The sequence below is a fragment of the Elgaria multicarinata genome, chromosome 13 (assembly GCF_023053635.1).
Source record: "Elgaria multicarinata webbii isolate HBS135686 ecotype San Diego chromosome 13, rElgMul1.1.pri, whole genome shotgun sequence".
Taxonomy (NCBI): domain Eukaryota; kingdom Metazoa; phylum Chordata; class Lepidosauria; order Squamata; family Anguidae; genus Elgaria; species Elgaria multicarinata.
The window spans coordinates 15,060,917-15,087,249 of NC_086183.1; the positions used below are offsets into that span (position 1 = coordinate 15,060,917).

A 26,333-nucleotide genomic window follows, 5' to 3' on the forward strand; every position below is an offset into this window, starting at 1 on the left:
TGTGATGATGTTTTCTGTTATGCTGGTCTATGACCGAAATAAACAAACTTTGTAACTTTGTAAAATTGCTCAGATAAGACGAAGTGATTGGAGGGAAGGGAGTTTCCATCTCTAGAGAATACGTCGCTCCAAGATTTTGTGTTTTGCAACTTGTAGGTTTGACAGCTAAATAGCAATTGGGGTGGAGGGACAAGGATCTGAGAGGCAGCTGGGATGCGCCCCAGAGCAGGTGGGAGGACTGAGGGGGGAAAGGAGCCACGCCAAGCTGCCCCATGCACTTGGGAAACATACAGGGGTCCAGGAGGGGGGCAAGCCTGAATTGAGCCCCCTTCCCTTCAAAGATCCCTCAAGCCACCTTGGTTTTGACAGCTCTCAAAACCAAGGCTGCGGGAGGGATCTTTAGGGTACGTTTAAATTCCAGTCAGATTCTATAGGAATCTAAAGGCAGCCCGCGCTGAAAATCGGGAGGGGGGGCATAATCTAACCCCCCTGGTCCCGCTTGGCAAGAGCAGCAGGGGTTTCTTGCTGAGCGGCTCACTGTGCAAAATCCTTTACCCACAATTGGCATGTCTGGGTTCACACGACACGTGAAACCATCGTGGGTAAAACAACTCCTACTGCTGATCATGGGTTGTCATGGTGGGTTGTTTGGGAAAAACAACCTACCCTGACAAGTATGGTCCGGGTTCAGATGACACACTGACCAATGGTGGTTTGTTCTGGAAAACAAGCCGCTGTTGGTTGGCGTGTCGCATGAACTCAGTCTGTGTGGGGAAGGGATGCAGCTTGTCTCCCAAGCAGATGTTCTCAGGGGTGGTGGAGTCCTTGGTCACCTTGGATCTGGGCTTGTGTGGTGTTGCCGTTCTGCAGCATTGTCCAAGCAATGTCGTCGTCGTCTTCCAGCGAGGCACCAGAGGTCACCCTGTGCCACTCAAGGACATAGCCGGTGGCTGCTGCACTTGGGGGATCCCACCATATCGAGATACTCTTCTCATTGCGAGGGGAGGCTTGGATCGTAGCCACAGACAGACCTATAAATGATTTGGCAAAACACTGGGTAAAGTGTTAGAAAAGTAGGCGAGAGAGCAGAAACTGGAGGCTGGCCTGGAACCAGCTTTGGTGGCTAGTGGGGGGGCGTGTGTGTGTGTGAGAAACCCAGGAAAATCACTTCTTTTCCAAAGACTTCTATAATCAGCTCCCTCAAGTAACCATTTTCCTGGAAACCAAACTATGTTGTATTCTTTTGCAATGTGAGTTGTAGAAAAAAAAAATAAGCCAGGAGATGGGAACCCTCAAACTCAGGACATGTTTTGTGTAGGCCCCAATCCACTGACGAAGTACACTCACTGCTGAGAGACAGGTTGGACAACCTACAGTGCAATCCACCCAGAAGTAAGTGCCATCATGGAGTTCCACGAGGTTTACTCCCGTATAGGGTTCCCCCGGCACTTCAGATCTTCCCTTACAAAGAATGCTAATTAGCCGATCAAAATAAAAATAAATTTACATTTTTAGGAAGGTCTCTTTCTTTGGAAAGAAAAGAGTCCCTCTTTCCCCCACCACACACCGGTCTGCTCCTTTTCTATTCCCCAGTCCAACTCACACCCTGTGAAATACCCAGAAGCTAAGAATCCAGAACGTCGCTTACTCATTGCAGACCAGGGAAAGTCCACGTGTGGATTTGCCTGCCCACAGGCTCAGCTGTGGGCCCAGAACATTCCAGAAGCAGTGGCTGGTCGTTTGTGACTAGAGCAGAGCAGTTTAATTTCAAAAGATGAAAACCGCCCAGAGAGCTCTAGCTATGGGGGCGGTATATAAATGTAATAAATAAATAAATAAATAATAAATAAAAAAGAGATCTTGTTGGGGTATTAATTTCAAAGTATTTGCATGCTACTTTTCAGAGCTATACCCTCACAGAGTGATATACATTTTTTTTAAAAAAAGCCGCTACAGGGAATCTACATGTCGTACTGAAGGCGCACGCAAACACCTTCAGTGCGACCCGAAAGCGTGTGTGTAGATCCTGCTGGAAGAGGCGCAGGAAGAGGCAGAGAAGGAGGCGGCTGGGGAATCTGGCCACGTCCTTGCCGCCGCCGCCGCCCACCACCTCCCCGCCGGCCTCCTGCTGCTGGCACCCATCCCGGCTTCTTCCCTCCTCACCATGAGTAGCCGGGGTCAGCAGAGGCTCTTTCGCCAGCAGCAGGAGGCCGTTGGGGAGGTGGTGGGCGGTGGCGGTGGCAAGGATGCGGCCGAATTCCCCAGCCGCCTCCTTCTCTGCCTCTTCCTGCGCCTCTTCCAGGGCAGGATCTACACACGTGCTTTCGGGTCGCACTGAAGGAGGTTGCGTGCGCCTTCAGTACGACGTGCAGATTCCCTCCAGGAAAAATACCTACTAATAAAGAAACTAATAAAGAAAGCTGCTTTGGCTAAGCCATTTGCCTGTTATTTTCATCTGCCAAATAGCCAAACCTCTCTGGGTGGTTCACAAGAGTTACAAGCCACAATTACAAGACGATAAAAACATAAAATCTTTAACGTACAATTTTTTTAAAAAAAACAACACACACCATTCAAAGCAATTTATAGAGAAAAAACTTTCTTGATTTGAGGACTGAGCTATGATAGTAAAAGTATTGTTGTAAGGCGCCTTGTGGGGGTTTCCTCCCTGAAAGGCGGCCAAGAAATGTTTTCAATAAATAAATAAATAAATAAGAGTCTGTCCAGGGTCAGATCTACACCAAGCAGGATATAATACTTTGAAAACTGTTTGAAAACTGTATATGGAGTGTGTCCTGGGCCCCAACAGTTGCCAGTACTGTTATAAACCATTTTAAAGCAGTAATGTAGATCCTGCTCAGGTGGTGGACAGGGCAGGTTACTCTCCTGCTGCCTCTGAGGACTGTCCTGTCCTTGACATCCAGGATCAAGACCAGGATAAAAATGAATATAGCATCTGATCTCTTGTCCTCAAAATGATATTTCCCCCCCACGGTTCGCAATACATTTGATAGAGGGCCATAGATTTAAATTAAAACATCTGCTTAATTTTTTTTTAATGGATTGTTCGCCACCCTGTTTCCAAGCCACGTGGCCTGTGTGACCTCAGTTTCCACCCACGTGGCCTACAAAATGTGTCCTTTTCTCCCACTTCGGCCACTGGGCCCCAAGTTCTAGCAGAGGGAGCCCAGCAGAGTGATTACACTGCGAAAGGTACTTAAACACCTGCAGAGGGGCTGCTCCCCCCCCCCAAGAATAGAGCAGGATCTTACCTTTCGCCTCCAGCAAGAGGACTTCATTGGGATCCGATGCACCTCTGGAGTTGTAGGCCGCCAGATAAATTCTCCGTGTTCCAGAAGGCACCGAGAAAGTGCACTGCAGCTCGGTGGTGTTGCAGAGAGCTCCTGGCTTCCCTTTGGGCGGGCTGCTGCTGTGTGCGGCCCAGTAGCCCAGGATTTTGCCATGGGTCTCATTCGATTGCATAGGCTTTATGACAAGGAGAGAATTCGGACAGGAATGTTTGGTTGGTTACAAATCAAACATGGCACCTAAAATCCTTGCTATTTACTGCTTTACTCTGTACAGCACCATGTACACTGATGGTGCTATATAAATAAATAAATAATAATAATAATAATAATAATAATAATAATAATAATAATAATAATATTCTGGCTGGCTTCCACAGAATCCCCAATGAAAAAAGACAGGCAGCTTGCCCTTTCTCTCCCCCCCCCCCCCCCACACACACACCCCGACCCCATCCCTGGCCCCACTAATGGACCTATACAAGCTCGCCCCCTCCCATGAACACTCCTGGAATTGTCATCTGCTGAAGATGCTGAGAATTCTCTATCCATGCATCCTTCCCTGGTAGTAAATGGCAGGGAGGAATCGAGGGGACTTCCAAAGGAGGCAAGGGTCACGCAATCGCCCTCCCTCACTCTGAATTTCACAAGCGGTCCAGAATGCTGCCATCTGTTCCATTCCCTCCTGCGTTTGCCCACTGCAGCTTCTTCCATCTTTTTCTACCACCAAAAAAATCAGTTAAGGAGGGAAAGACAGAGTCACTGCACCCTAGTTGTTCCATCTGGAAGCAGGTCTGCATTGCTGCGCAGGTTTAAGGCTGCGGTGGAGATACGTCCTAAGAAAGCCACGGCAGGTGGGGAACACCTTATTCTTTGCGTGCTAATTAAACCACACCAAACCAGGGCTGTGCACCCACCCCCCGATCCGCCTCGGAGGGCCCGAAGCACCCCCGAGCCGAACCGGGGGTGCTTTGGACCCTCCGAGGCGACTCGGACTTTTCTGGGTGCTGCTGTTTACGACGGTGCTTGTGAGACACAAATCCGAGGCGCAGATTTCGCAAAATGACCCCCCTTCTCACCTTCCACAGCAGCTGCACCTCTGTTTCCCTCTCTGCCTTTCCAGGCTTCATCTTCCACCAGGTATGAAGCTTTCCTGAAGGTGCTGGAGGAGAAAAGGAGGCTTTGGTGACATCGTCAAGCAGCATGGGTCAGGCTCAGGGCCCGCAGCAGCTCATAACTGCACAGTTCCTTCAGAGAAACAGCACGCGCAAGCTGTGCCCCCACCCAGGTTCCTAATGAAAGTGGTGCTGGGACTCAATATTATCTCGCAGTGACACCCTTTACTCTAGATACCCCACTCCTCATTCCCATTATCAAAGACTGCTGTGATGGAGGGGTGTGGATGGGGACGGGACGGGACGGGACTGCACCTCCCCTTCCCAGATATTCCATTCCCCCTCTCTGAACATTCAGCTTTCATTAAAATAAAGAGAGAACTTCCTTGCCCTTTTTCTTGTGGAGATGGAAGGCAGCGTGTGAAGCCAGGGTTTGGTCTATTGGCTCACTACGAAATGAGAGTTAAATGAGATATCAGGCTCCCTGCAGTTCCACACAGGTTTCCTGCCTCCTCACATGGCCAGAGGAACTCTTTCCTCTATTACTTTGCAAAGTGGGGTGCGGCCCAAGTCCCAGCATGCAAAGTAGGCTTCTGAGGCTGAGCGCTGGTGGCTCCTGGCATTCCAGGGGGGATTCCACACGTCGTACTGAGGGCGCTTCCATGCGGCCCCAGTGCGACCCCAAAGCGATTGTGTAACTTGCCTGGAGAAGCGACGAGGAAGAGGCGTCCTTGCTGCCGCCGCCACCCACCTACCTCCGACCCGGCTGGGTCGGAGAGCTCGGCGGAAGAAGGCGGGCGCCTTCTTCCGCCGAGCTCTCCGTCCTGGCCGGCGAGGAAGTAGGTGGGTGGCGGCGGCAGCGGCGGCAAGGATGCCTCTTCCTCGTCGCTTCTCCAGGCAAGTTACACGATCGCTTTGGGGTCGCACTGGGGGCGCATGGAAGCGCCCTCAGTACGGCGTGTAGAATCCCCCCTGGAGCGTGTGTGTGGTTGGAGGCCTCCCCTGCTGCTTCCCTGATGAGTCTCTGAGCTGCCCCCTTCAGCTAACCCCTTTGGAGCGCCACAGGACTCTGGAGCAGCCAGAGCCGGCCCTCTTACCTTTCTCGTGGGTGGTGAAGTTCTTTGCAGGACTCCAGTCGCTCCAGTAGCTGACGGGCAATTTCCGGCAGCGCATTTGGAACTGGTAGGGGGTGCTGAAGAGGAAGCCGCAGTGCTGTACTTGCCAGGTGGGGCTGGAGATATTGCGGACCTGGGGGGTAGAAAGGGAGAATGAGAAGAGCCAGCAGACCAGAACCCCCCTCTGAGAAGACCCTGCCCGGCCTCGCCAGTCCTGCTGCCATGTTATCGGCCCCTCCTATGTTGTCTCCCGGGTCCAGATGTTCCTGGGGCCATGTGGGCAGAGGGAGCAACACCCACGCTGCTTCAGTAACAGCCGCTCTGGCCTGTGGCAAGCACCGAAGCGGAGTGGGGGTTGGGGGAAGGCGAGCAGCTCCTCTAGGTGAACTGATTTGGAGTGAAAGGGCCCAGTGGCTTGCTCGGTGTGCTTTTACAGCAGGGCAGACAGTGGAAGAGAAAAGCCACAAGCGGGGATGAGGCTGGCGTGCTGGCCACTGGCTTGCTGGTTGCCAGGGAACAGCTTGGGAGAGAGGTGTGAAGCCGAGGTACCAGCAGGGGCAGCGGGGGTGTCACCTGGCTGAGGTGTGTGTGTGTATGTGTGTGGGGGGGCGGGGGGGGGCGTGACGATGTGGAGGTGACAGGAAAGGAGAGAAAAGCAATCAAAAAGGCATCAGGAGCAAAGCCAAGCACATCATGGGGGCGGGGGCTGCCTGTTGTGTACATGAGAAAGCAGTGGGCGTAATAAGGCGACGTGGTCGGCCGTGCACAATGAGTAGCAACCCCACCGCCCGTCCGGAGCCCCTCGCCTGGCCCGCTGTTCTGAGGAGAGACTCACAAACGCCCAGTCCCGGTCGCCCTCCCTCCGGTAGCGCAGGTCACACAACTGCTGCTGGTACACGTCGCCTTTCGCCGCCTGCCATGCCACGGATACGCAGTCGGTCTCTTCGGGGACGGAGTGGACAGCCAGGAGGCTCGGGGGGTCCAGTTGGACTGAAAGAAGCAAGCAGCACACTGTAAGGCCTGAGGCAGGGAGTCCCACACAGAGTCTTTGGGGCAGCTGCCCTGGGGGCTCTTCTCTCCCTTCCGTGCCAATGGGCCACATGGCCTGTGGCAGCCTTCCGATCTCAGAGCGTCATCAGACTGGGGGCGGGGGGTGGGTGGGAATTAGTGACACTTCTCCACCCCCGCTCCTGTCCCACAATAATCCCTCTTTCTTCCTGGAGAAGAAAGAGGAAGTAAACAAAGACCACATGGCCCATTCAGGGGCCGTTTTGATCATGCCGCTTTGCCTGCACACAGCAGGAAATGGCATCACATCCCGTTTCCTTAAAAAAAAAAAGTTGGATTAAAAGGGATCCATTTTGTGACGGAAAAAAGGCAAGAAGGAGCAGGAGGCGGAGGGCATCGTCTAAAGGGCATGTGAAGCCCGTGAGTGGTCCTGGGCAAGACAACCTTCTTGGCCCCAAGAGCCGCACGCGATACTGACTTGAGGCTCAGGGGCTGCATGCACAAATGCATCCAAGTGATGCTGATCCAGATTGCTCTTTCTTCGCTTTATGAGGACCTCTGGGGGAGGCAGGAATTGGCAGTGGGGGATCAGGGCACAGTTAAGGTCTTATGGGAGCACAGGTTGGCTGGCTGGTAGTAGTTCTCCTGGTCCCTTGGGCTCCTGCTACCCAAGAACCTTCGAACGGAAGATGCCAGGGACTGAACTGGAGGTGCAACTGGATGAGACACTGACTGAGCTGGGATCAATTGCCCCCCCCTTTTAATTTAAAAGCAGCCAGGAGAGAGAGACAGAGAGAGAGATGGATCAGGGCCATGGCACTAGAGAAGGATTTAAGTCTGTCTCCTTTTGAAATTCCTGCAATCCTCCAAAGCAGCTATTTATTTACCTACAGGGGAACCATATATGTTGAATCAAAAGGGCCTATGTTCATCCCCCACTCCACCCCGGGGGAGATTAACCTAATTTGCTTGTGATTTTGTCCTCCCAAACTCACACATTTCAGCAAGATCTTGGTTACCCCTAACGTGCAGGGAAAGGGCGCTCGGATCAGCCTCAGCCACTGCCACGCACCTAGATCCGCTGGGTCGGCGCACAAGCGTTCCGATTCCACGGCTCCCAGGACATTCTTCGCCGACACCAAGAAAAGCATCTTTTGATAGAGCCGGAGATACTGGCGGCCAATGACGCAGGAGTTCTGGCCCGCTGAGGGGCTGCAGTCTGGGATGGGCACCAGTGGACCTTCACACTCCCTCCGGGTCCTGAGAAGCAGGCAAGGGATCAGGCAGGCAGAGGGCATTTGAGGCGGAGCTGCTGCACCCGCATGTGCTCCGCCAGGGGTCCCCGATACGGTAGTGTGTGAGATGGCGCACTAGGGCTGAGGTCAACTACCACACATCTTCATGCAGATACTGTGGACATGTTGGAGGATGCATAGGCACCCAACGAAAGGACCACTGCAGATTTTTATTCCAAAAATAAATTTCTGGCTGCCCTCCCAAACTTTTACAGAAGACTTTCTGTCAACTGCTCCAGATGTCAGAATCTGGGGATGCAGGGCGCCAGACACAGCCATTCCCCACCCCTGTTTCCTTCAGAGCTCCTACTACCAGCAATTCCTTTTCCTTACCAGAAGCCCTTCAGGGCAAAGATAACCGGGAGCAAAGTATCCTGCCCAGGGTCCCAGTGACACGTCAGGTTCACAGAGGAAGCATTCACGGTGCAGGTGAGGTTTTGGGGCTGTGATGGAGGATCTGAATGAGAGAATGGGTGAGAAGAGAGGATGGTTTTCTGCTCTGATCTGATGAGGTTCTACTCAGGCTGTAGCGTACCACTCCATTAGTGCCGAGATGGACTTTTGGAGGTCTATATTTGTCATCCAATGACAAAGGAAGTGAGGCAGGTGGCTACCAAGAGGAGAGTCTTCTCTGCTGTGGCACCCTGGCTGTGGAATGAGCTCCCTAAGGACGTTTACTTGGCACCTACATTATATGCTTTTAGACGCCAGGTGAAGACATTTTGATTCTCCCAGCATTTTAACAGTCTATAAATAAATTTTAACTTGGTGTTTTAAATTTGTAATTTCGCATTGCTGCTGTTTTTATCTGGTTGAGCTTTTATATTGTATTTTATATTATGGTTTTATACTGTTGTTTTATACTTTGAATGGTTTTCATTTTTGTGAACCGCCCAGAGAGCTCTGGCTATTGGGCGGTATAGAAATGTAATAAATAAATAAATAAATAAATAAATCTGGCTCAGTATTTGATTTTTGTCTCTGGTATTTGATATGCAGTGGCATTTCAAGGAAACATACTTTTCGTCAGACAAAAAACAAATTTTATTCTTTGTATTTGACCGCATTTTGTAGATGACATGCATTATTATTTCAGATATGGCACGTTAGAAGATTACATATTTGATATGAATCATCATCATCAAGAAATGCCAATATGTCTAAAACACTGGCATCTGGATGGAAAATCAAAATTCAAAACTTCACATTTAAAATTTGGAAGGCAAGATTGCAAATGTTGTCAATTTGTCAGCGTCATATGAGTCCTTTGCATACCATTCGTCGTGAGAGCACCCTATAATGCTGGTGGGATGGAGCTTCGAAACAGAAAAAGGTCCCAGCCCTGCCTAAACTTGTAGAGTATTGTGTCCTAAGTGAGAGAAAGCCCAAGTCCCACGCCGAGCACTAGAACAGATTGGCACTTACATCCAGCCTGGATTTGGACTTGATTCATGAATTGCGGGGATCCACTTTCCCTCTGCACGAAGCAGCTCAATGTGGTCCAGGTCTCATTGAGAGGGCCAACGGTGATGTTGGAAACTTCCACCCCATTGCTGAGGCTATACTGGGCCCCCCTAAGGAACTCTTCGTCCAATTTCCACATGATCTGGATTTCTTTGTCCTTGTGAAAGGGGCAGTGGTTTTTCCAGATGGTGCAAGAAGCACTGGCTGTTGCTCCCAAGACAACAAACTTTGAGTCCACGGCAAGGTGGCTGCATGACAGAGCATTTGCTGGGGAAGGAAGGAGAAACGTCGTCACATTAAAAAGCTTGGGAACACAGGCGACGCTGGCTTGAAAGAGGGAGGCTTTGCTTTGAGCATCGGCACTTGACTTGGAAGCCACCCCCCCACTAGGGGCACCCGGCCCTCCCCCAGGCCTGTGGCTGGGTGCTGCCATGACAAAATGCATACGTGTGTCTTATGTCTTGGACATCGTAAGCAGCAGAGTTTAAGGACACACATAAAACATCCCTTTTGGACTTAGTTGTAGGAAATTTTCAAAATGTTAATCAATGACAATCACCTGCCCTTTGATGGGTGCCCCAAACTGCTGCCCAAGGCAGCCGTCTTCCCTGGTCTCACCATGTGTGTCTGCCTGCGTGCGTGGGTAGTGTGTATTGGCTGGACCTGGTTAAACACAGGTGACTGTCCACTTACCTCCTGGGAGCAGAAGGAGGAAGAGGGAGCAGCCCAGCAGCTCACGCCAGGGAGTCTTTGTGGTTGCCATGGCTTTGCTCAGGGTTCTGGCATTACCTGGAATTTACAGAGACACACATTCAGGCAGATAGATTTTCTCGCTCCCTTGGCGATGGGGGTGCGGTATCCATCTCATGGGATTATATTGGTAATGAACACGGCCAGTCCTAAACACGGGTGTGATTTACTGTGGGGCACCAGATAGGATGGTGCACGGTCTAGAATTTCACCTTTTTGTATCACAAAAGGAGGATTATCTTAAGCACTGGCATATAGTTGACAATGTCCTGGGCTCTCTGCCCCCCTCCCCCGCATTTGGTTTAAGGCATGCTAAAAATATTCTGATTTTTGCAAGAGCAGGATCAATACAATTGCTACAACTGTTAGCCACTAGAAGTGCAGAAGAGGTGATATTTCTCTATCTGCAATAGGAAAAGCAACCTCACTCCCACCTGCCAATGATCCCAATGCAGGCGAGATTGCTGTTTCCCTGTGGGCAAGCAGTGGCTGACGTTAAAGCATCCCCAGTGCTCCCATGAACCTGATCAAAGTTGCTGTTTCCCCACAGATTTAGCTGATCAGCTGGGTGGCTGTCAAAATGCATTTTTTAGTTTGAGCCCAGTTCTCCATCCAGTCAAGATAATCTTGCATCTCATTTCTGTCCACTAAGGCAGGGGTGGGCAGAAAGTAGAGACTTAAGCTCACAGCATTCCCGACCATTGGCCCTACTGACAGGGGCTTCTGGGAGATAAAGTCCAAAACATCTGGAGATCTACCTTTGGCCCAGCCCTGCTCTAAGGTACTACCTGCTTCACCATCTGCAAAATCTGATGAGCTTCCTTTGGTTCTACTCCTCCATCCAAGTCCTTCAGAAAAATGTTAAATAATATTGGGACTACGATAAAGCCCTGTGGGCAACCCAGGTGCTGCTTCTCCCCAGGCTAATGAGCCACCTCAGATACGGTTCCTTGCCCAGCTACAATCCATCTAAAAGTAGCACCATCTACCTTCTGCCACTTTGACAACAAAGGAAACCCATGTCTCACCTTTTAGCACATCAACATAACGGGATTAAATTATGCCTCTTCCAACTAGAAAACCTCTTTCCAATTTAAAATCATCATTAAAAATGATATCAATGCATCTTGTCTGGGGAGGTTGCTTTTAAAACTACCCCAGGCTGACCTAATGACCACCATGTGTGGGTTATTATAGTTTACTACTACTACCATACATCCAATTACATTTCAAACTGTTTGCCATGGAAAAGATCAATTCCCATCTGTTTATTTGGATAAATATGGGATCTCAGTTATTACCACCTGAGGCTTGCCCCAATGGTCTAAACGAGAAGTCAGAATGGAGTTGCTTTGAGCTTTTCATTTTACCTAGTCCTTTCTGTGCTAGGGGTCTTTAAGTGGCTGCAGAATTGTTACCCTACTATGACTGACGCATGTCTGGAGGAGCCCTGTGATGAAGCATCTCAGCCCCAGTTCCAAAGTGTCTGCAAGCAAGCGGGTTAAGCAACTGCGTGAGTTTAGCAGCAGGGTGAGGAAACCAGGGCAGTAAACTCTTCCCTTCCTACTCACAGTAAATGACTGTAAATAAATAAATAAGCCCTAAATAAACTCTCCACCATTTCCCAGTAACAAATTCCTAGTAAACAAACCCACAAAAGCAACAATATCAATTTAAAAAGTTGTGAAGGTAGAAAGACAGCAGGGATGTGGAGCCTTCCCAGTGAATTGCCTTGAGTGCCACATCTGCCTGTTGGACAAAAGTTGTGGGTGTGTGCTTGGTGTAATGAGCTTCTGGGGAGGATTCCACACGTTGTACTGAGGGCGCTTCCATGCGGCCCCAGTGCGACCCCAAAGCGATCGTGTAACTTGCCTGTTCGAAGAGACGAGGAAGAGGCGTCCTTGCCGCCACCGCCACCCGCCACCCACCTACCTCCTCGCCGGCCGGCTCAGAGAGCTCGGCGGAAGAAGGCGGGGCTCTCCACCCTGCCTTCTTCCGCCGAGCTCTCCGTCCCGGCTGGCGAGGAGGTAGGTGGGTGGCGGCGGCAAGGACGCCTCTTCCTCGTCTCTTCGCCAAGCAAGTTACACGATCGCTTTGGGGTCGCACTGGGGCCGCATGGAAGCGGCCTCAGTACGACGTGTGGAATCCCCCTGGCTCTCAGGGAACAAGTTCGTTCCCTTGAGGCCAAGGTTGCTCTCTGCTCAGTGGGGTTTACTCAAAGGTATGCATGCATGGGATTTTAGTAAGACTTGGATGTAAATGCAGTTGAAATCAATGGGATTTACTCTTGAGTAAGGAAACTAGCAGATTTCTATTTTATGAACTGGAGATGCACAGCTTTGCATGATCAAAGGAAGGGAAAATAGATCCTTCACAAATGCAAATAGATGGAATTTCGCATTGGTGGAGTATCAGGGAAATAGATTAAGGGGGTGGAATTAATAAGTTCCTAAAAAACAAAGGAATGAACTGATCTGATTCAAACTAGGCATGCCAAAAGAGCTCTCAAGGTCCCAAGTTTCATCTCTTTATCTTCAAAAAATTATACAGATGTAAGCATTTTGTTTAATTCCCATAGAAGCTCCAATGAGCCAGTGGGGGAAGGCTGCACGTCGATCACAATGTCCATCAAGAACCAATGAACTGGAGGGGGAAGCATAATAGCAACAGCAGCGGGAGAGCAAACAAGTGAAAAGAGAGTTCACCAGTATAGCTATGATCGTGAAAGGGTGGAGCACTTGCAGCGCTTATGAAAAGGAGGTAAAAAACGCAGAGGCAAACCAGGGAGGGGGGAATAGGTTTGATGGCGCCCTAGGTCTCAGAAGGAGCCTTATCTCCTTTCAGTGTTGAAGCTGTAATGTGACTACAAGGGCGTGTTTTGTCTTTGAAATGCTAAGTCATATCCTGGGAGCCAGACCATCATGCACATTTCTAGCCTTTTGTTATTTGTTGATGATCTCATGATGCAAACTGCAAGACGAACTTTGTCTGGATGTAGCCGTGGAAGCATGTGTGTATATAACTACCTTCAGTGGCTTTTTACTGCATTCACATTTGGAAATATCGATGCCATTTTGACCTTGGTTGTGGAATTCTGCTTGTGGCCGAGGCCGCTTACCTGAGAGTAAGCCTTACTGAACAGAGTAGGACTTATATATAGGATTGGGCTGTAAGAACTCTCAGAATATATTGATGGCCCAGCTCTACCATCTTGAAGCAGAGCCGAATCATTTGAGAACTGTGAAGCTTTCCTGAAGCTTTTGAATAGTCTGCATATTTGTATTGATTCGAGTGTCCTATTTTTAAGATATACACTCTCTCTGTGTCAATGTTTGTTTATTGTATACAATAAAATTACAGACACACACACACACTGTTAAGCATTTTCTTTTGTTAGTTCTTTGGCGAAATCATTGATTCCATTTTACGTTTCCTTGTTAACACCTTTGCCTGCCAGCTGGCCCCCACTCATCACTCAAAGAGGTTCATCCCACGCACGCTTTCGTTCTGGGTTACCCTCGAATTATCCCATTTCGGTTATATAGTGCTTATATAGTGCTTTGGGCGACCATATGAAAAGGAGGACAGGGCTCCTGTATCTTTAACAGTTGCATAGAAAAGGAATTTCAGCAGGTGTCATTTGTATATATGGAGAACCTGGTGAAATTCCTTCTTCATCACAACAGTTAAAGGTGCAGGAGCTATACTAGAGTGACCAGATTTAAAAGAGGGCAGGGCACCTGCAGCTTTAACTGCTGTGATGAAGAGGAAATTTCACCAGGTTCTCCATATATACAAATGACACCTGCTGAAATTCCTTTTCTATGCAACTGTTAAAGATACAGGAGCCCTGTCCTCCTTTTCATATGGTCACCCTAATAGTGCTCATATAGCATATGAAACCTTGTAAACTTACACCTCTGCTGTAGCGCGTTGCAGAGATCCGTTGAGGTTCACTCACACATGTTGTTATCCCCACCTCCCAGATCTTCTTTGTACCTCTTCCTACCATTTATTGGTTGTTTGAAGTGGGGACAACTCCCCCTCGAACAACAGGGTCTTGCACTGGGATTTGCTTCTCTTGTGACTGAACAACACCAAAGTAGAACGTTACGTAAGACTGCAGTCAACTCTTTTGCATGCTTACTCAGTAAATAAATCCCATTGAGTTCAAAGGAATGCATTTCCAAATTAGAGCCCCTCGGATTGCAGTCTTAATTTTTCCAACTTTAAAAAGGAAAAAAACCCAGGGTGGGTGGCTGGGGTGGGGAAGTGAAGCAAGGTAGGAAGTGGCCATCTAAACTCCTAGTGTACGGAGGAGGAGACGTCAAACGTAGCACCAGGACCTACGATGACAGAGAAATTAGGGAAACCACAGTTAGTGAAAGGATTAAGCCATCCTTTCTCATGTGCGGGCTCCCAATACAAACTGGACCCCCCAATTGTTAAAAAAAGAAAGAAAAAGAAAATAGCCTCCTGCCATCCCCCACTCAGCTTCACATGCTCAAAGGAATGGAAGTATGATCTGTGTTCTTCCCCCACCAACTCTCCTTCAAATAAGAAAAAGAGCAACACATGTTTTTAGGGAGGGAAGAGACACACAGCCTGTGTCTGTGATGTTGGGAGGAGCCCCACCCCCATGGAGAGTAAGGAGGGGGTAGGGGAATGGGGCGGAGTAGGATGGAAAAGGACACACACACATACACAGATTCAGAAGCAGCCAAAGGCCTTCGCTTGAAATTGACAAGGCATTTGTGTGAAACTGACCAGCCTTGTCTTGCTTTGATAGGTGTTCCTTTGCAGTGTAAAACTATAAACTGCAAGGGTTTAAGGGAGGAAAATTTTAAAAATCATATATAATCAACGGATGAAACAATCTGATTAAAATTTGGTAAACTCAAAGCCCTTCTTAAGACCTTCCACTGTGCCAATTTGGGTCACTTTATCTTTAAACACGAAGGTGCTGCTGGCAAGGAGGGTGCATTTTCCACATGCTTTAAAGCAAAGGCTCTGTTAAATACACACACAGATCTAAAGAGTCTCTCCCCTCCACACAACTTTCTTTCCTCCCTCACAGTCCTATATATATGTAGCTGAGGGTTGTTGCTGCTGCTCTTTGCTTGTTAAACTGGGGATTAGTCGGCGCAGTTTCCCCCGCAAGGAGAGAATGGAGGATTTCGGAAGCAGGAGAAGGAAAGGTTTTCAATTGGCACACCCCTCTCTTTCGTCAGCAATACCCCCCTTTGAAACCATGCCCACAAAACAGCACAATGAAACGATGGTTGAAAATACATGTTAAAGTTTGAGCGATGTGCTTTCACAAGATGGGAAGAACTGGACTTTCCCCGCACAACAATATTTCGCTATGAGGGGAGGAAGAACTGCAATCACAGCAGGACATAGTCCTTCGCAGCGAAAGCAGACTATAATCTTGGCGTCATTTGAGTCTTTTGCATAGAATTTGCTGTAGCAGCATAAGGCTGCTAGGATGAAGCCCAAAGGGACCAGCTCACTCCACTGAAAAGGTTGCAATAAACCTTTTTATAGGTTGCAATAAACCTATTGGTGGCTTCTTTCTACAGTCATCTTCTGAGTTCTTGACATCAATGTCTAGTTTCTAAAAAAAAAACTTTGAAAGCTGCTGGACCTCAGCATTCACAGGTCCCTGTCCTTTAATCACAGAGCTGCTGTTGCTGGCTACCTGCTTGCAAGGGAAAGGCTTTCTGCACCTTCTCAGAGGCATTCCCTGTTGCTGCTTGAGAGCTGAGCCATAGCATTGAAAACAGGTACCCCACCCCACCCGTGTGTCATGGAAATGGGCACCCAGCCTAGCCTTTTTCTGGACATGCAATTTTTCTATATGTGGGTATTTGTTGCATGGAAGCAAGCAGTCTTGAAGTGGAGCAGCCCAGAGACTCAACACCTCAGGGAGAATGGGGCATTAGAGAGATGGTATGGCAAAAATATTTCATTGAATCACTGATCTCAGGATGGTGTCGAAAGCAAAGAAGGCAGAAACGTCATGCTATGGCTCAACCCTGCCACCACCTGCATCATTTCTGTCTTCTGTTATAGCCATTTTAAACTGTTCCCTGAATGGTGAAATGTTCCAGGAGCTGCTCTGTTGGCTTAGTTCCCTTTGATGAAAAAGCACTAGCTTTTGTACTGTTTATTTTAGCCTGTTAGCTCATCGTGGGCTATCGTGACGCTCGAACACAGAAGCAGAGCATTTTGGAAGCAATCCAACACTCATACAGCAGGCAGCAACTCCACCAAATTTGTATCAGTTTCCAAGAAACCCATTGTTCCTTTCAGCCCCCTCAAGGCTGCAGCCAGGGCCGGATCTACTCTATTGCTTTAAAGCGCTTTATAGTGTAGATCCGGCCCTGGTTTCAGCTAACAGAAATGAAAACTCTTTGCATGCTCTCTGTGCCTCTCTCCAAATACAAACAGCAAAACCTGGCTCCCAATTGTTTCTCGGGAGGCTGTCACCTTCCAAAGGCTGGGAAGAGATTCTAGGTAGTAAAAACTTTTGCTATTAAGGGACAATAGTAGTCATTTGTCAAACCCCGGACACCCATCAGGAGACATTTTCAGCAAAACACATTGAGCTTGCACAGAATTGAAAGCTGAAACACTTAATATGGCAGGATAAGAAATAAAAGTGGCCTTCTCTTCTTCTGCTACTCCCATGCTGCCATTACTATGATGGGTTCATCAGACTGAATTTCCAGCTCTGCACAGAAATGTCCAGCAACAGTACATAGATGTAAATCTCAATGTGAAGAACTGGGCACGGAGTTGTGGTGGCACTTTGGCAGGTCCAAGGCTAGCTCTTTGCCAGGAGATTGGGGGTGATAGAAACCTGAGCCCCACAGATCAATGTCTGGGTCAGGATCAGATCACCACTGTCAAATAGCAGCTGTTGCATACTTCAGAAGTGGCAAATGCCACAACCTGCTACTCATTCCCTGATTGGCAGAATTGCTTGAAAACCATTATAAGCTGCTGTTTTTTTTTGGAATGGCTGCCAACACGCCTCCGAGAAAGTGATTTTGAGATCAGTGGTTTGCCACCTCTAGGCTTAAACAACCTTATGGAACTACACCCGTTGGTGCTGAGCTATGCTGAGATCCTGGCATGACTTGGATGCCTATTTTCAAGACCCAATACCGTGTCAAATGACCAGGCAAGAGGAGATCAACTTTCTTGGGCAAGGCAATAGGCTATTCTTCCGTCTCAAGTGGAACACTGCACTGTAGGAGTTTTGGGACAGGGAAGCCAAGAGGAGGGAAACCAATGGTGGCCACCGTAGGGTGCAATCCTATCAGGATGGCCATTAGCCCTCGAACCCAGCAGCTTATAGCCACCCAATGCAGAGCGGGAGAAGTGGCAGAAGTGATCGTTGCCTTCATGCTCCTCCCGCTCTGCCCTTTGGCTAGACAGGCTTTTTTGTTGTGTCTAGCTGGGGGTTTGTGGAGTGGAAGGAAAGGAGGCTGGGGAGGTCTGGGGATAGGGCGTAAGCTGGCCACCCCAGTCCCCTCCCCCTGAACGCCCCCTTTCCCTCCTCTTTGAGGCTGCTTTTGAGACCTTGGAGAGGCAGCCAGTGCGGTTCTCTCTATGCTGGCTGTGAGGGGGTGGGGGCCGGGAGTTCAGTGTCTTGGCTCCAAGGTTGGACCGCTGTTTCTGACCTTGGATCCAGGAATCCAAAATATCCAATGCCCCCCCCCCCAGACTCTCTCCAGGGGGCGTAAGATTGCTCCCTAGGTTGATCACTGGACTTAGCTCAGTGGCAGAGCACACGCCTTGCATAGAGATGGTCCCAGGTGCATTCCCCAACATTTTGAGTTAAATGGATTTCAGGCAGCAGGTGAGGGAAAAGACCTCTCTCTGCCCCCAAGATCATGGAGAGCTGCTACCAGGTAGAGGAGACACTACTGCGCTAGGAGGAACAGTGGCCTGATTTAGTATATGGCGGTTTCCTGTCGTCATTCCCTCTAATAATGAACTCAGCTGGTTGAGTGCCAACAGAATTGGAGACAATATGGGGCCACTGTGAAACAAAGAGATATCAATATGCTCAGCTGAACCTCCAGGTATTCAGCATTTTTTTAAAAAGCCACAGCCCGATGAGGACTGGGCATGCTCAGGGGCCTCTAGGAATGCTGAGTGTCAGCTGGAAAAGAAAACAGAAATCTGGAGGGGAAAGGGGAGAGAGAATTGGCTGGTTTGAGTCGCAAGATGGCCAAGGGTACCATCTGATTCATGTTTAGGCAGAAAAAAGTCCTAGATCTCCCAGCATTCCCCAGCCAGCCACCACAGGAGGTCTAGGACATTTGTCTGTCTCAGAATGCATAGGATCCCACCCTAAATGGAAACCCCGTGGTCAGAGGGACACTATGCCCCAATACCAGGGTTCAGAAGACTGTCAACACCTCCTGCCCAGAGGTCTGGATTAGATGGCTCTAAGTCTGACCTAGCAAGGCCGTTTGCCTCTCCTGCCACCTGCCGCTCCATTCTAAAGAGGTTTTTGTCAGTTCCTCAGAGCTCGCCTGTGCCCCACATCACTGCTTCCTCTACTACACAGTTTTAGTCCCATCCTTGTCTTGCGGCACGTAGTTTAGTTGCCCCTATTAGCAACATGCAGCCAGCTGGGAATATTCTTTGGTGGGACATTCTCACCCCACCGTGACTGGGATATGCCTCTGCCACATACCTGCCTTCTGCCACAGGCAGGGGTAAGCACACCCAGAACATACCCAGGGCAACGTTCAACCCTGCAGGCCCTTGAGAAGACAACACACACTCACAATTTGACAACGTGATGACCGGGCACATGGCCGCATGCTCCGAGTGGCAAACTCATACTGCAAAAATAAGAATTCTGGGACCCACAGAACTTACCTCAGCGCGCTATCCCGACTCTCTGCTCATTCTGGGCATCGACCACACAGGAGAGCCGAGTGGAGTCATCTGGCAGTGTGCTGCCTCCCCACCCCCACGTTAGTTCCTCAAAATGAAAGAACCCTTAACGCACCCGGCACAAAGCGCTGTCGTTAATTCCTCTGTTTCTCTCTCTCTCTCTCTCTGTGCGTCTCTGAGCAAGGTGATTGCAAAACGCTTCTCCGTTATCTGCCCAGTTCTTGTCTCCAGGAAGGAAGGAACTCTGTGGCTGGAACATTCGCACATACACACATGTCTTGCAGAGCTGTGAGAGGCAGCCCCTGCCTCAACTTCCCCAACACTCACACTTTTATAGGGGCCTTTCGCAGAACCACCGATGTGGCAACCTCATCACCTTCGCTACTACATGCTGGGACTGCTCAGAAACTGTAAGACCACCACGTGGGGGTTCTTCAGGGGGTGGAGTAACATAGGTGGCTGGGCCTGATTGTCCAGCCCAGCCCAGCCCATCTCAATAGGATTTAAGCCTGCCCTATTTGTACGGGATCACAAGCCGTTCTCATAATTATGGATTCTGGGAAGTCAATAAGACACTCTCTTGATAAAATAGGTTCAAAACTGATTGTTGGCTCTCTGAGAACCCTGCTGTTCAAAACTGGTTGTTGGCTCTCTGAGAACCCTGCTGTTGGTGTGATGCCCTAGAAGGTTAACAAATATCTAAATAGCTCAGGGGAAGAGTCAGTCACAGAATGATGAACAGGAGTGCAGCTGCTGCAAGGAAAACAGAAAATTAGGTTGGCTCTGTGTGTACGGATGTGCATATACACACATGCATGTGCAACTTCCCAAAGGGTCGTGAGATCAGGGACAGGGTACAATCTGTTATTTCCCATAAATTTTGCACCTTTAAATGATTTATAACAATTTTTAAAATATAACTATTTAAAAAAAATCTCAAGTCCATTATTGAAACGATCCAAAACTTTTTAGATGTTTCCTGCTGTGGGTTCAGATGCAGGAATGAGCCAGTGGTGAGGCTTCTGTTCATTCTGCAGTCTTGGGGCCCAATTGCCCCTCCCCCCATTCTTCAAAACCCAGAATGGCCTGAACAGGGGACCAGTTTGACTAAAGCCCCATTCAGATGACATTTGTGGGGATATCAAATCAATGCATGGGGCAGAGTGAATGGGAGAATAGGACCTAAGGATGTAGCCTTTATGCACAGCTTCAGGGCAATGTATGGAAGGGGCAGGACTACTATGCATGAAACACTCCCCCCCCCCCCGCCCCTCTGAACAAAACTCATTTCTTGGCAGCTTGCATTTCCTCCGTGGCTCTTCTACCTTACAGATGGCCACCTGAGCTGTATGTTTACTTTACTGGAATGGAGAGCGATGGTGAAAACACGCAAATTGCACAATTCCACACCACTTTTCTGACATAGGATGTGTCACTTCCTGTACAAACGAGTTGTTTGTTACGGAATTATGTACTGTGATGTACTTACTAAAGGCAGGAAGGGTTTCCACTAGGGGCACATCTAAACGGGCTCTTCAGAACGCGTTAACTCCTCATTTTCCCATCGTTCGTCACATGACACAGCAGCATAGTCGCTGCAGCACCAATCTATAGCCCTAAAAATGCACACATTCGTACCTCCAATTACACCACGACTTTTCCAAAACCTTTGCGATTTCCTTGCATTATCTTTATGTGCCGTTGCCCGGAGGGGGGGGGGGGATTTGACTTTTGAAATGTAAGCGTAGCTTTGAGGACAGGACAAAGTGATGTCATGTCTTGCCCATTTCCCACCACACCTCACACTTTCCACCCCTCTCTCATACCTGCCCGTTTCTGCAAGTGAGATTGTAGTTACGGGCACCAATTTCAATGAAAATGAAAGGTGGGTAGGTCGCTTTGATAAGAAATAGTAATGTGTAACTTTGATCATAAATAATTTGAATTGGGAACAGCATTTGTGGAGATGCTTTTATACGAAGATGCGTGGAATTGGCAAACCAGTCCGCCTTTGTATTTTATGGGTAGAAAAGAAGCTAGTCCTCATTGCCTTCTTCTTCATGTCTGATTGAAGGGCTGACTTCCCTTTCTTTTTGCAAGCAGTTCTTTCATTTCCAGTTTGTAAACACAGTGCTAAAGGCAGCTCACATCAATTTAAAACTACATACTTCTTAACATTATTATTACATTTATATCCTGCCTTTTTTCCGCTTGCAAGGAATCCAAAGCGGTTCACATGGCCCTCCTCCTCCTCTTCCTCTCCATTTTTTATCCTCACAACAATCCTGTGAGGCAGGTTAGGCTGAGTCAGTGACTGGCTCAAAGTCACCCGGTGAGCCTCATATGGTCAAGTGGGGACTAGAACCTGGATCTCCCAAGTCCCAATCCATGGCCTTAGCTAGACCTACCTGTTGTTCCGGGGGACAGGAGGGGGAGACCTCGCGTTATGAATAACGCGAGATCTCACCCTCATTTACACGCAAGGCGCGACGACCTCAAGAAGAGAGACGTCGCGCCTGCCATTCTTTTATTTTTTAAAGAGTCAGAAGCTCAGGAGCACTCCAGCGACAAACAGTGAGACTTTTTTTAAAAAATGATTTCCCCGCTCTCCCCCACCCTAACCCCAATGGGCGCAGCTCGCATGGAGCTGGGTAAAGTTGTGGAAATGGGCCACACGCTCGCGGTCTCAGGCTCAGCCCAAGACCGCAGGAAAAACCAGGGCCAAAGGGTACGCTTGTACCCCGGGGCAAGGAGGAATGATCCCTCCTTGATCCCGGGAATCCCTGTGCGTCATCTGGATGCACAGAGACGATCCCGGGTATCAGCCCGGGATATAGCCTTGTCTAGCGAAGGCCCATGTCTCTAACCACTATACTACTACTGGTTTCTTATATCATAATCTCTACCTATAAAGCGGAAAGTATGTATGTGTCATGTAAGTCTGGAAATGTTTACCCACAACCTTAATGTTGTTCACCCAGACAGGTCTTTGTGTACATGGATCAGAAAAAATCTAAAAACATGAATTTTGGGATTTAAGTATTTTTAAAGAATAAAAACCTAGATTTATGCCTACAACTCCCAGCATGCCTTGGGTGGGAGGCCAGACTTACTGGCCTTTGGCGGCAATTGTGATTCCTAAAGTCAGTCAACCCAATTCCACATAAAGGAAACAACCCATATAAATGAGCTGCATCCATTTTCGGTGCCTCCTTCCACCTGCCATGTGTGGTTTTAGAATCATAACTATATACAACAGCATGTCTTTGAGAGGCTGAACTCTGGACATGCTCAAAGGCACCCCGTCCTGATATTGGTTTTCTCAGAAACTGAGGGAAGCACACACACAGCCTTCACCCTTAAGAGGGAGGGAAGGAGGAAAGGGAAGCACTCTATGCATGCCCAGAAACAGGCTTGACGAAGGGGAGCAAGTGCCTGGCCCAGTCCCAGCCCTTCAATATAGGCTCCTGATGGAGCACTTCATGGGTGAGAAGTGTGAGCACTGAAACACAATGCCTCCAATACCCATCCCACGGAGTTAATCCAAGCCGATGAGAGATCAAGCAGAATTAACAGGGTAGCACTCCCCCATCTCTCTCTCTCAATAAAAGTCATCCATCATGCTGATCAAGGCTGATTCAGTCCCGTTACCAGATCAAAGCCCAGACTGGAATGGGTCTAGATAATCAGTATCCTCCAAGGGTGCCTGCATTTGCTCTGCTATGACCCTCTCAAGTACCTTCCCTAGCAAGGGGGTATTTGCAACTGGGTGGTAGTTGTCAAATACCATTGGGTCCAGAGTCGGTTTCTTCAGGATGGTCACACTACTGTCTCCTTAAGGACAGTGGGGGTCTCTCCTTCCCAGAGGGATGCATTTACCATTCCCTGGACTCCCCCCTTGACTAGCTTTTATTATCGAGAGGGCACATGGTCAGTTGCATTGCTGCAAGGACCTTGCTGACATTATCACACTGCAGCAGCTGGAACTGATCCCACAAAATCAGGCAGGTGGTGGTGGTGTTAGACACCTTGAATATGTTAGAAAGAGCAAATAAACTAAAGGAGACTGAAACAAAAAAAGAGGTGGATCCTGGGGAAGGAGTACCACCACCAAGTAGGCCCCGTCCTATGTTCCTGCCAATCATGCAAGAGAGCTTCTCCTACTGACCTTAGGGGTCAGGAAAGATCATATGGGAGAAGACGGTCCTTTAAGTGTCCCGATTCCAAGTTGTTTAAGGCTTTAGAGGTAATAATCAGCACTTTGACTTGCATCTGGAAATGAGCTGGAAACTAGTGAAAGTGATCTAAAAGTGGAGCAATAGGCTCCAAAGGATGGCTTCCAGTTAACTCTTGCACAGCTGCATTTTGAACCAGCTGAAGTTTCCAAACACTCTTTGAAGGAAGCCCCACATAGAATGCATTACAGTCATTCAGTCTAACAGCAACTAAGGCATGTGTGGCTGTGGCAAGGCCTTTCCCTAATCTTGCACAATTTCCAATTATATTTAAGAATATAATTAGCGTTGTAGGTTGGCTGTCAAAGAGCTGATCTTGGTCAAAGCAAGGCACTTTCCCAAAGAGCTCAGCTTCTTTGCAAGGTCCTAGGGTGACCATATGAAAAGGAGGACAGGGCTCCTGTATCTTAAACAATTGCATAGAAAAGGGAATTTCAGCAGGTGTCATTTGTATATATGGAGAACCTGGTGAAATTCCCTCTTCATCACAACAGTTAAAGCTGCAGGAGCTATACTAGAGTGACCAGATTTAAAAGAGGGCAGGGCACCTGCAGCTTTAACTATTGTGATGAAGAGGAAATTTCACCAGGTTTCCCGTATATACAAACGACACCTGCTGAAATTCCCTTTTCAATACAACTGTTAAAGATACAGGAGCCCTGTCCTCCTTTTCATATGGTCACCCTACAAGGTCCATAAATTAAGATGGCTTTGTTAAGCTTTTATCAACTTATGCTGCTATACAACCATGACCCTACCTGGGCAGAGATAGCCTTGCAGCAGTTATAATGTGCTTTGGCAACCTTCCATTAGGGGCTGCCTTTGTAAACAGTCTGGAAACTTCAGCTTGCCCCGCAAAAGGCAACTAGATTGTTAATGGGACTGGCGGATCACATTAAACCACTACTTTGCCATCTGCACTGGGCCATTTCTGGGCCCAGGTCAAAATGCTGGTTTTAACATTTGAAGTCTTAAAGACTTTGGGGCTACCTGACGGAGAGTCTCCTCTGCTATTAACCTACCTAGACTCTAAAGTGGCCCCACCAAACGAGGCCAGGCAGGTGTCAACGTCCTGCCTGTGGAATGCCCTCCCCAGAGAGACTTGTCTGGTGCCTGCATTATGGTCCTTTCGGACCCAGGTGAAGAATTTTTTATTTTCCCAGGCATTTTAAGAACTCTTTTTAGTGGTTTAAGATATTTATACTTCTTTATCCATGCTACTAGTGTTAATTTTTGTTTTATTGGCTGGCTTTGCACATAATGCTAACCCATGGCACAGATCACTGAATTCTGGGTTACTATGTTGTGTGAACCAACCTGTGCTAACAATCCATAGTTTGTTAACCATGAAAAAGAAACCCAGGAAGAGAAACCACAAACTATTGTTGGGTTGTAAACTCTTGGCTGTTTTAGCCATGGGTTGTTGTTACATGTGAATTCAGAACCAGGGGTTCATGGATTGTTTTGTCAGGCTACAGAGGCAGCAGGCAACAGTGGTGCCAAACAACCAGCCACTCTACATGCCAATTCTACAGCACTGCTAAGGAATTTATGGTACAGGAAAGGAGTGGGAGAAGGAGGATGGAAAGAAACAATCCAGGGATTGAGAAAACCAAACAAACCCCGTGTAGGGCAACAAATCATGCGTTAAATAAACCATTTAAGTAAATAAATCATTTTATGCTGGTGTTGGTTCTATCATGTTTTTATCTAATTTGTTTTGTTGTCATTGTTTTATTGTAAAAACAAAAAAGAAGAGTTCCAAAAGGTCCTCTCCAAACTGGGGGATAATGTGGCCAAGTGAATCTGTGGCCTTAGCTAGACCTAAGGTTTATCCCGGGGTCATCCCTGCCTGCTCCCGGGATATCCTGTGTGCCATTTACATGAACAGGGATGACCCCGGGACGATCCCGGGATAAAACTTAGGTCTAGCTAAGGCCTATGAATGTTGTTAATTTTTTTCTTGGCTTTGTGGTTCATTGGGTGGAGGTTTTACGGCAGAATCTGCTTAGAGCATCCAGTCCCCAGAATAAATTAAATCCAGGCAAGCTTCAGTCAACCAGATAAACCAGCACAAAGACAAAATGTTACCTAAGAAAACAAGATCAAGTGAGCTGTGCCAGAAAGCAAGAAAACAGCAGTGGGAGGGGAGAGGACAATCAGATTAATCGGATTGCAATCTGATTACATTGTCCATGCTGTGAAGATGGAAGGCATGGTTTTTCCAGGTCCCTCTTAGCTTCCAGTCACAATTCAAGGGACTGTTGATTACCTGGAACAGCCACACCCTAGGCTCAACGGAGTAAACTCCTGCTTCTAAGTCCTTAGGTGTGAACTATTTAGCTCCTGAGGTTCAGCAATATTTATCTTAACTTTGAAAAGAAGGACGTAGAGCTCTTGTTTGGCAAAGCTTATTTTAATGAAAAGTCTGAGGATCTGGGCTATTCCTCCTACAGAGTATTTTGCTTTAATCTAGGAAGTTCAAGCAGCCAGACAGGTAGGGGACCCATAACGAACAATATTGCTTCAAAAACAAACAAACCCCAGTGCAGATGGAACTGAAAACAATAAAGTCAAAGGGCATCATCAAGTGAATAGACTTACATGTGTCAATCACGCCTCATAAAGAGAATCCCCTTCTAAAAAAACTCTCCTATTTTTTTTTATGGAGTTGGCACATGTATTCAGCTCCAAGTCAATAAGTGCCCAGTATTCTAATAAAGAGAAGTCATGTGTGAACTGTGCCCCGGTTAGATCTTCAAGAGCTTGTTGTTACTTTAATTTATATCTTGCTTTCCCACACAATGTGCCCAAAGCAGCTCACAAGACAAAGAGCGACATCAAATGGGGGAACGTCGCGCTTCGTTACTGTCACTTTCCTCCCTGGTTCTGTCCTACGATACTTCCGCTTTCTTCATGCAGGGGAAGAAAGAGGAAGTAAACAATGATCACGTGGTCCATTCAGTGGCTATTTTTATCGCGCCGCTTTTCCTGCACACAGCAGAAAATGGCGGCACCTTCCGTTTCAAAAAAGAAAAAAGGATATAAAGGGGTCTAGTTTGTGACAGAAAGCAAGCAAGAAGGAGCGGGTGATGCATGGGAGGCGGACGTCGTCATCAAA

The 26,333-nt window shown here is 48.1% G+C and overlaps 1 protein-coding gene across 1 annotated transcript in view; it reads right to left on the reverse strand.

Annotated features, from left to right (window-relative positions):
* The window catches only part of CSF3R (colony stimulating factor 3 receptor), a 29,775-nt gene extending 10,774 nt beyond the window's left edge, over positions 1-19,001 (reverse strand). Inside the window, exons 1-10 of the mRNA XM_063139697.1 lie at positions 18,960-19,001; positions 9,999-10,094; positions 9,267-9,572; positions 8,175-8,298; positions 7,619-7,806; positions 6,374-6,528; positions 5,521-5,671; positions 4,388-4,470; positions 3,273-3,486; positions 834-1,031 (exon numbers count right to left, since the gene is read on the reverse strand). Coding sequence (XP_062995767.1) covers positions 834-1,031; positions 3,273-3,486; positions 4,388-4,470; positions 5,521-5,671; positions 6,374-6,528; positions 7,619-7,806; positions 8,175-8,298; positions 9,267-9,572; positions 9,999-10,068 — 1,489 coding nt within the window. The 5' untranslated portion in view covers positions 10,069-10,094; positions 18,960-19,001. The remainder of the gene's footprint in view (positions 1-833; positions 1,032-3,272; positions 3,487-4,387; positions 4,471-5,520; positions 5,672-6,373; positions 6,529-7,618; positions 7,807-8,174; positions 8,299-9,266; positions 9,573-9,998; positions 10,095-18,959) is intronic.
* Positions 19,002-26,333: the final 7,332 nt, after the last annotated feature.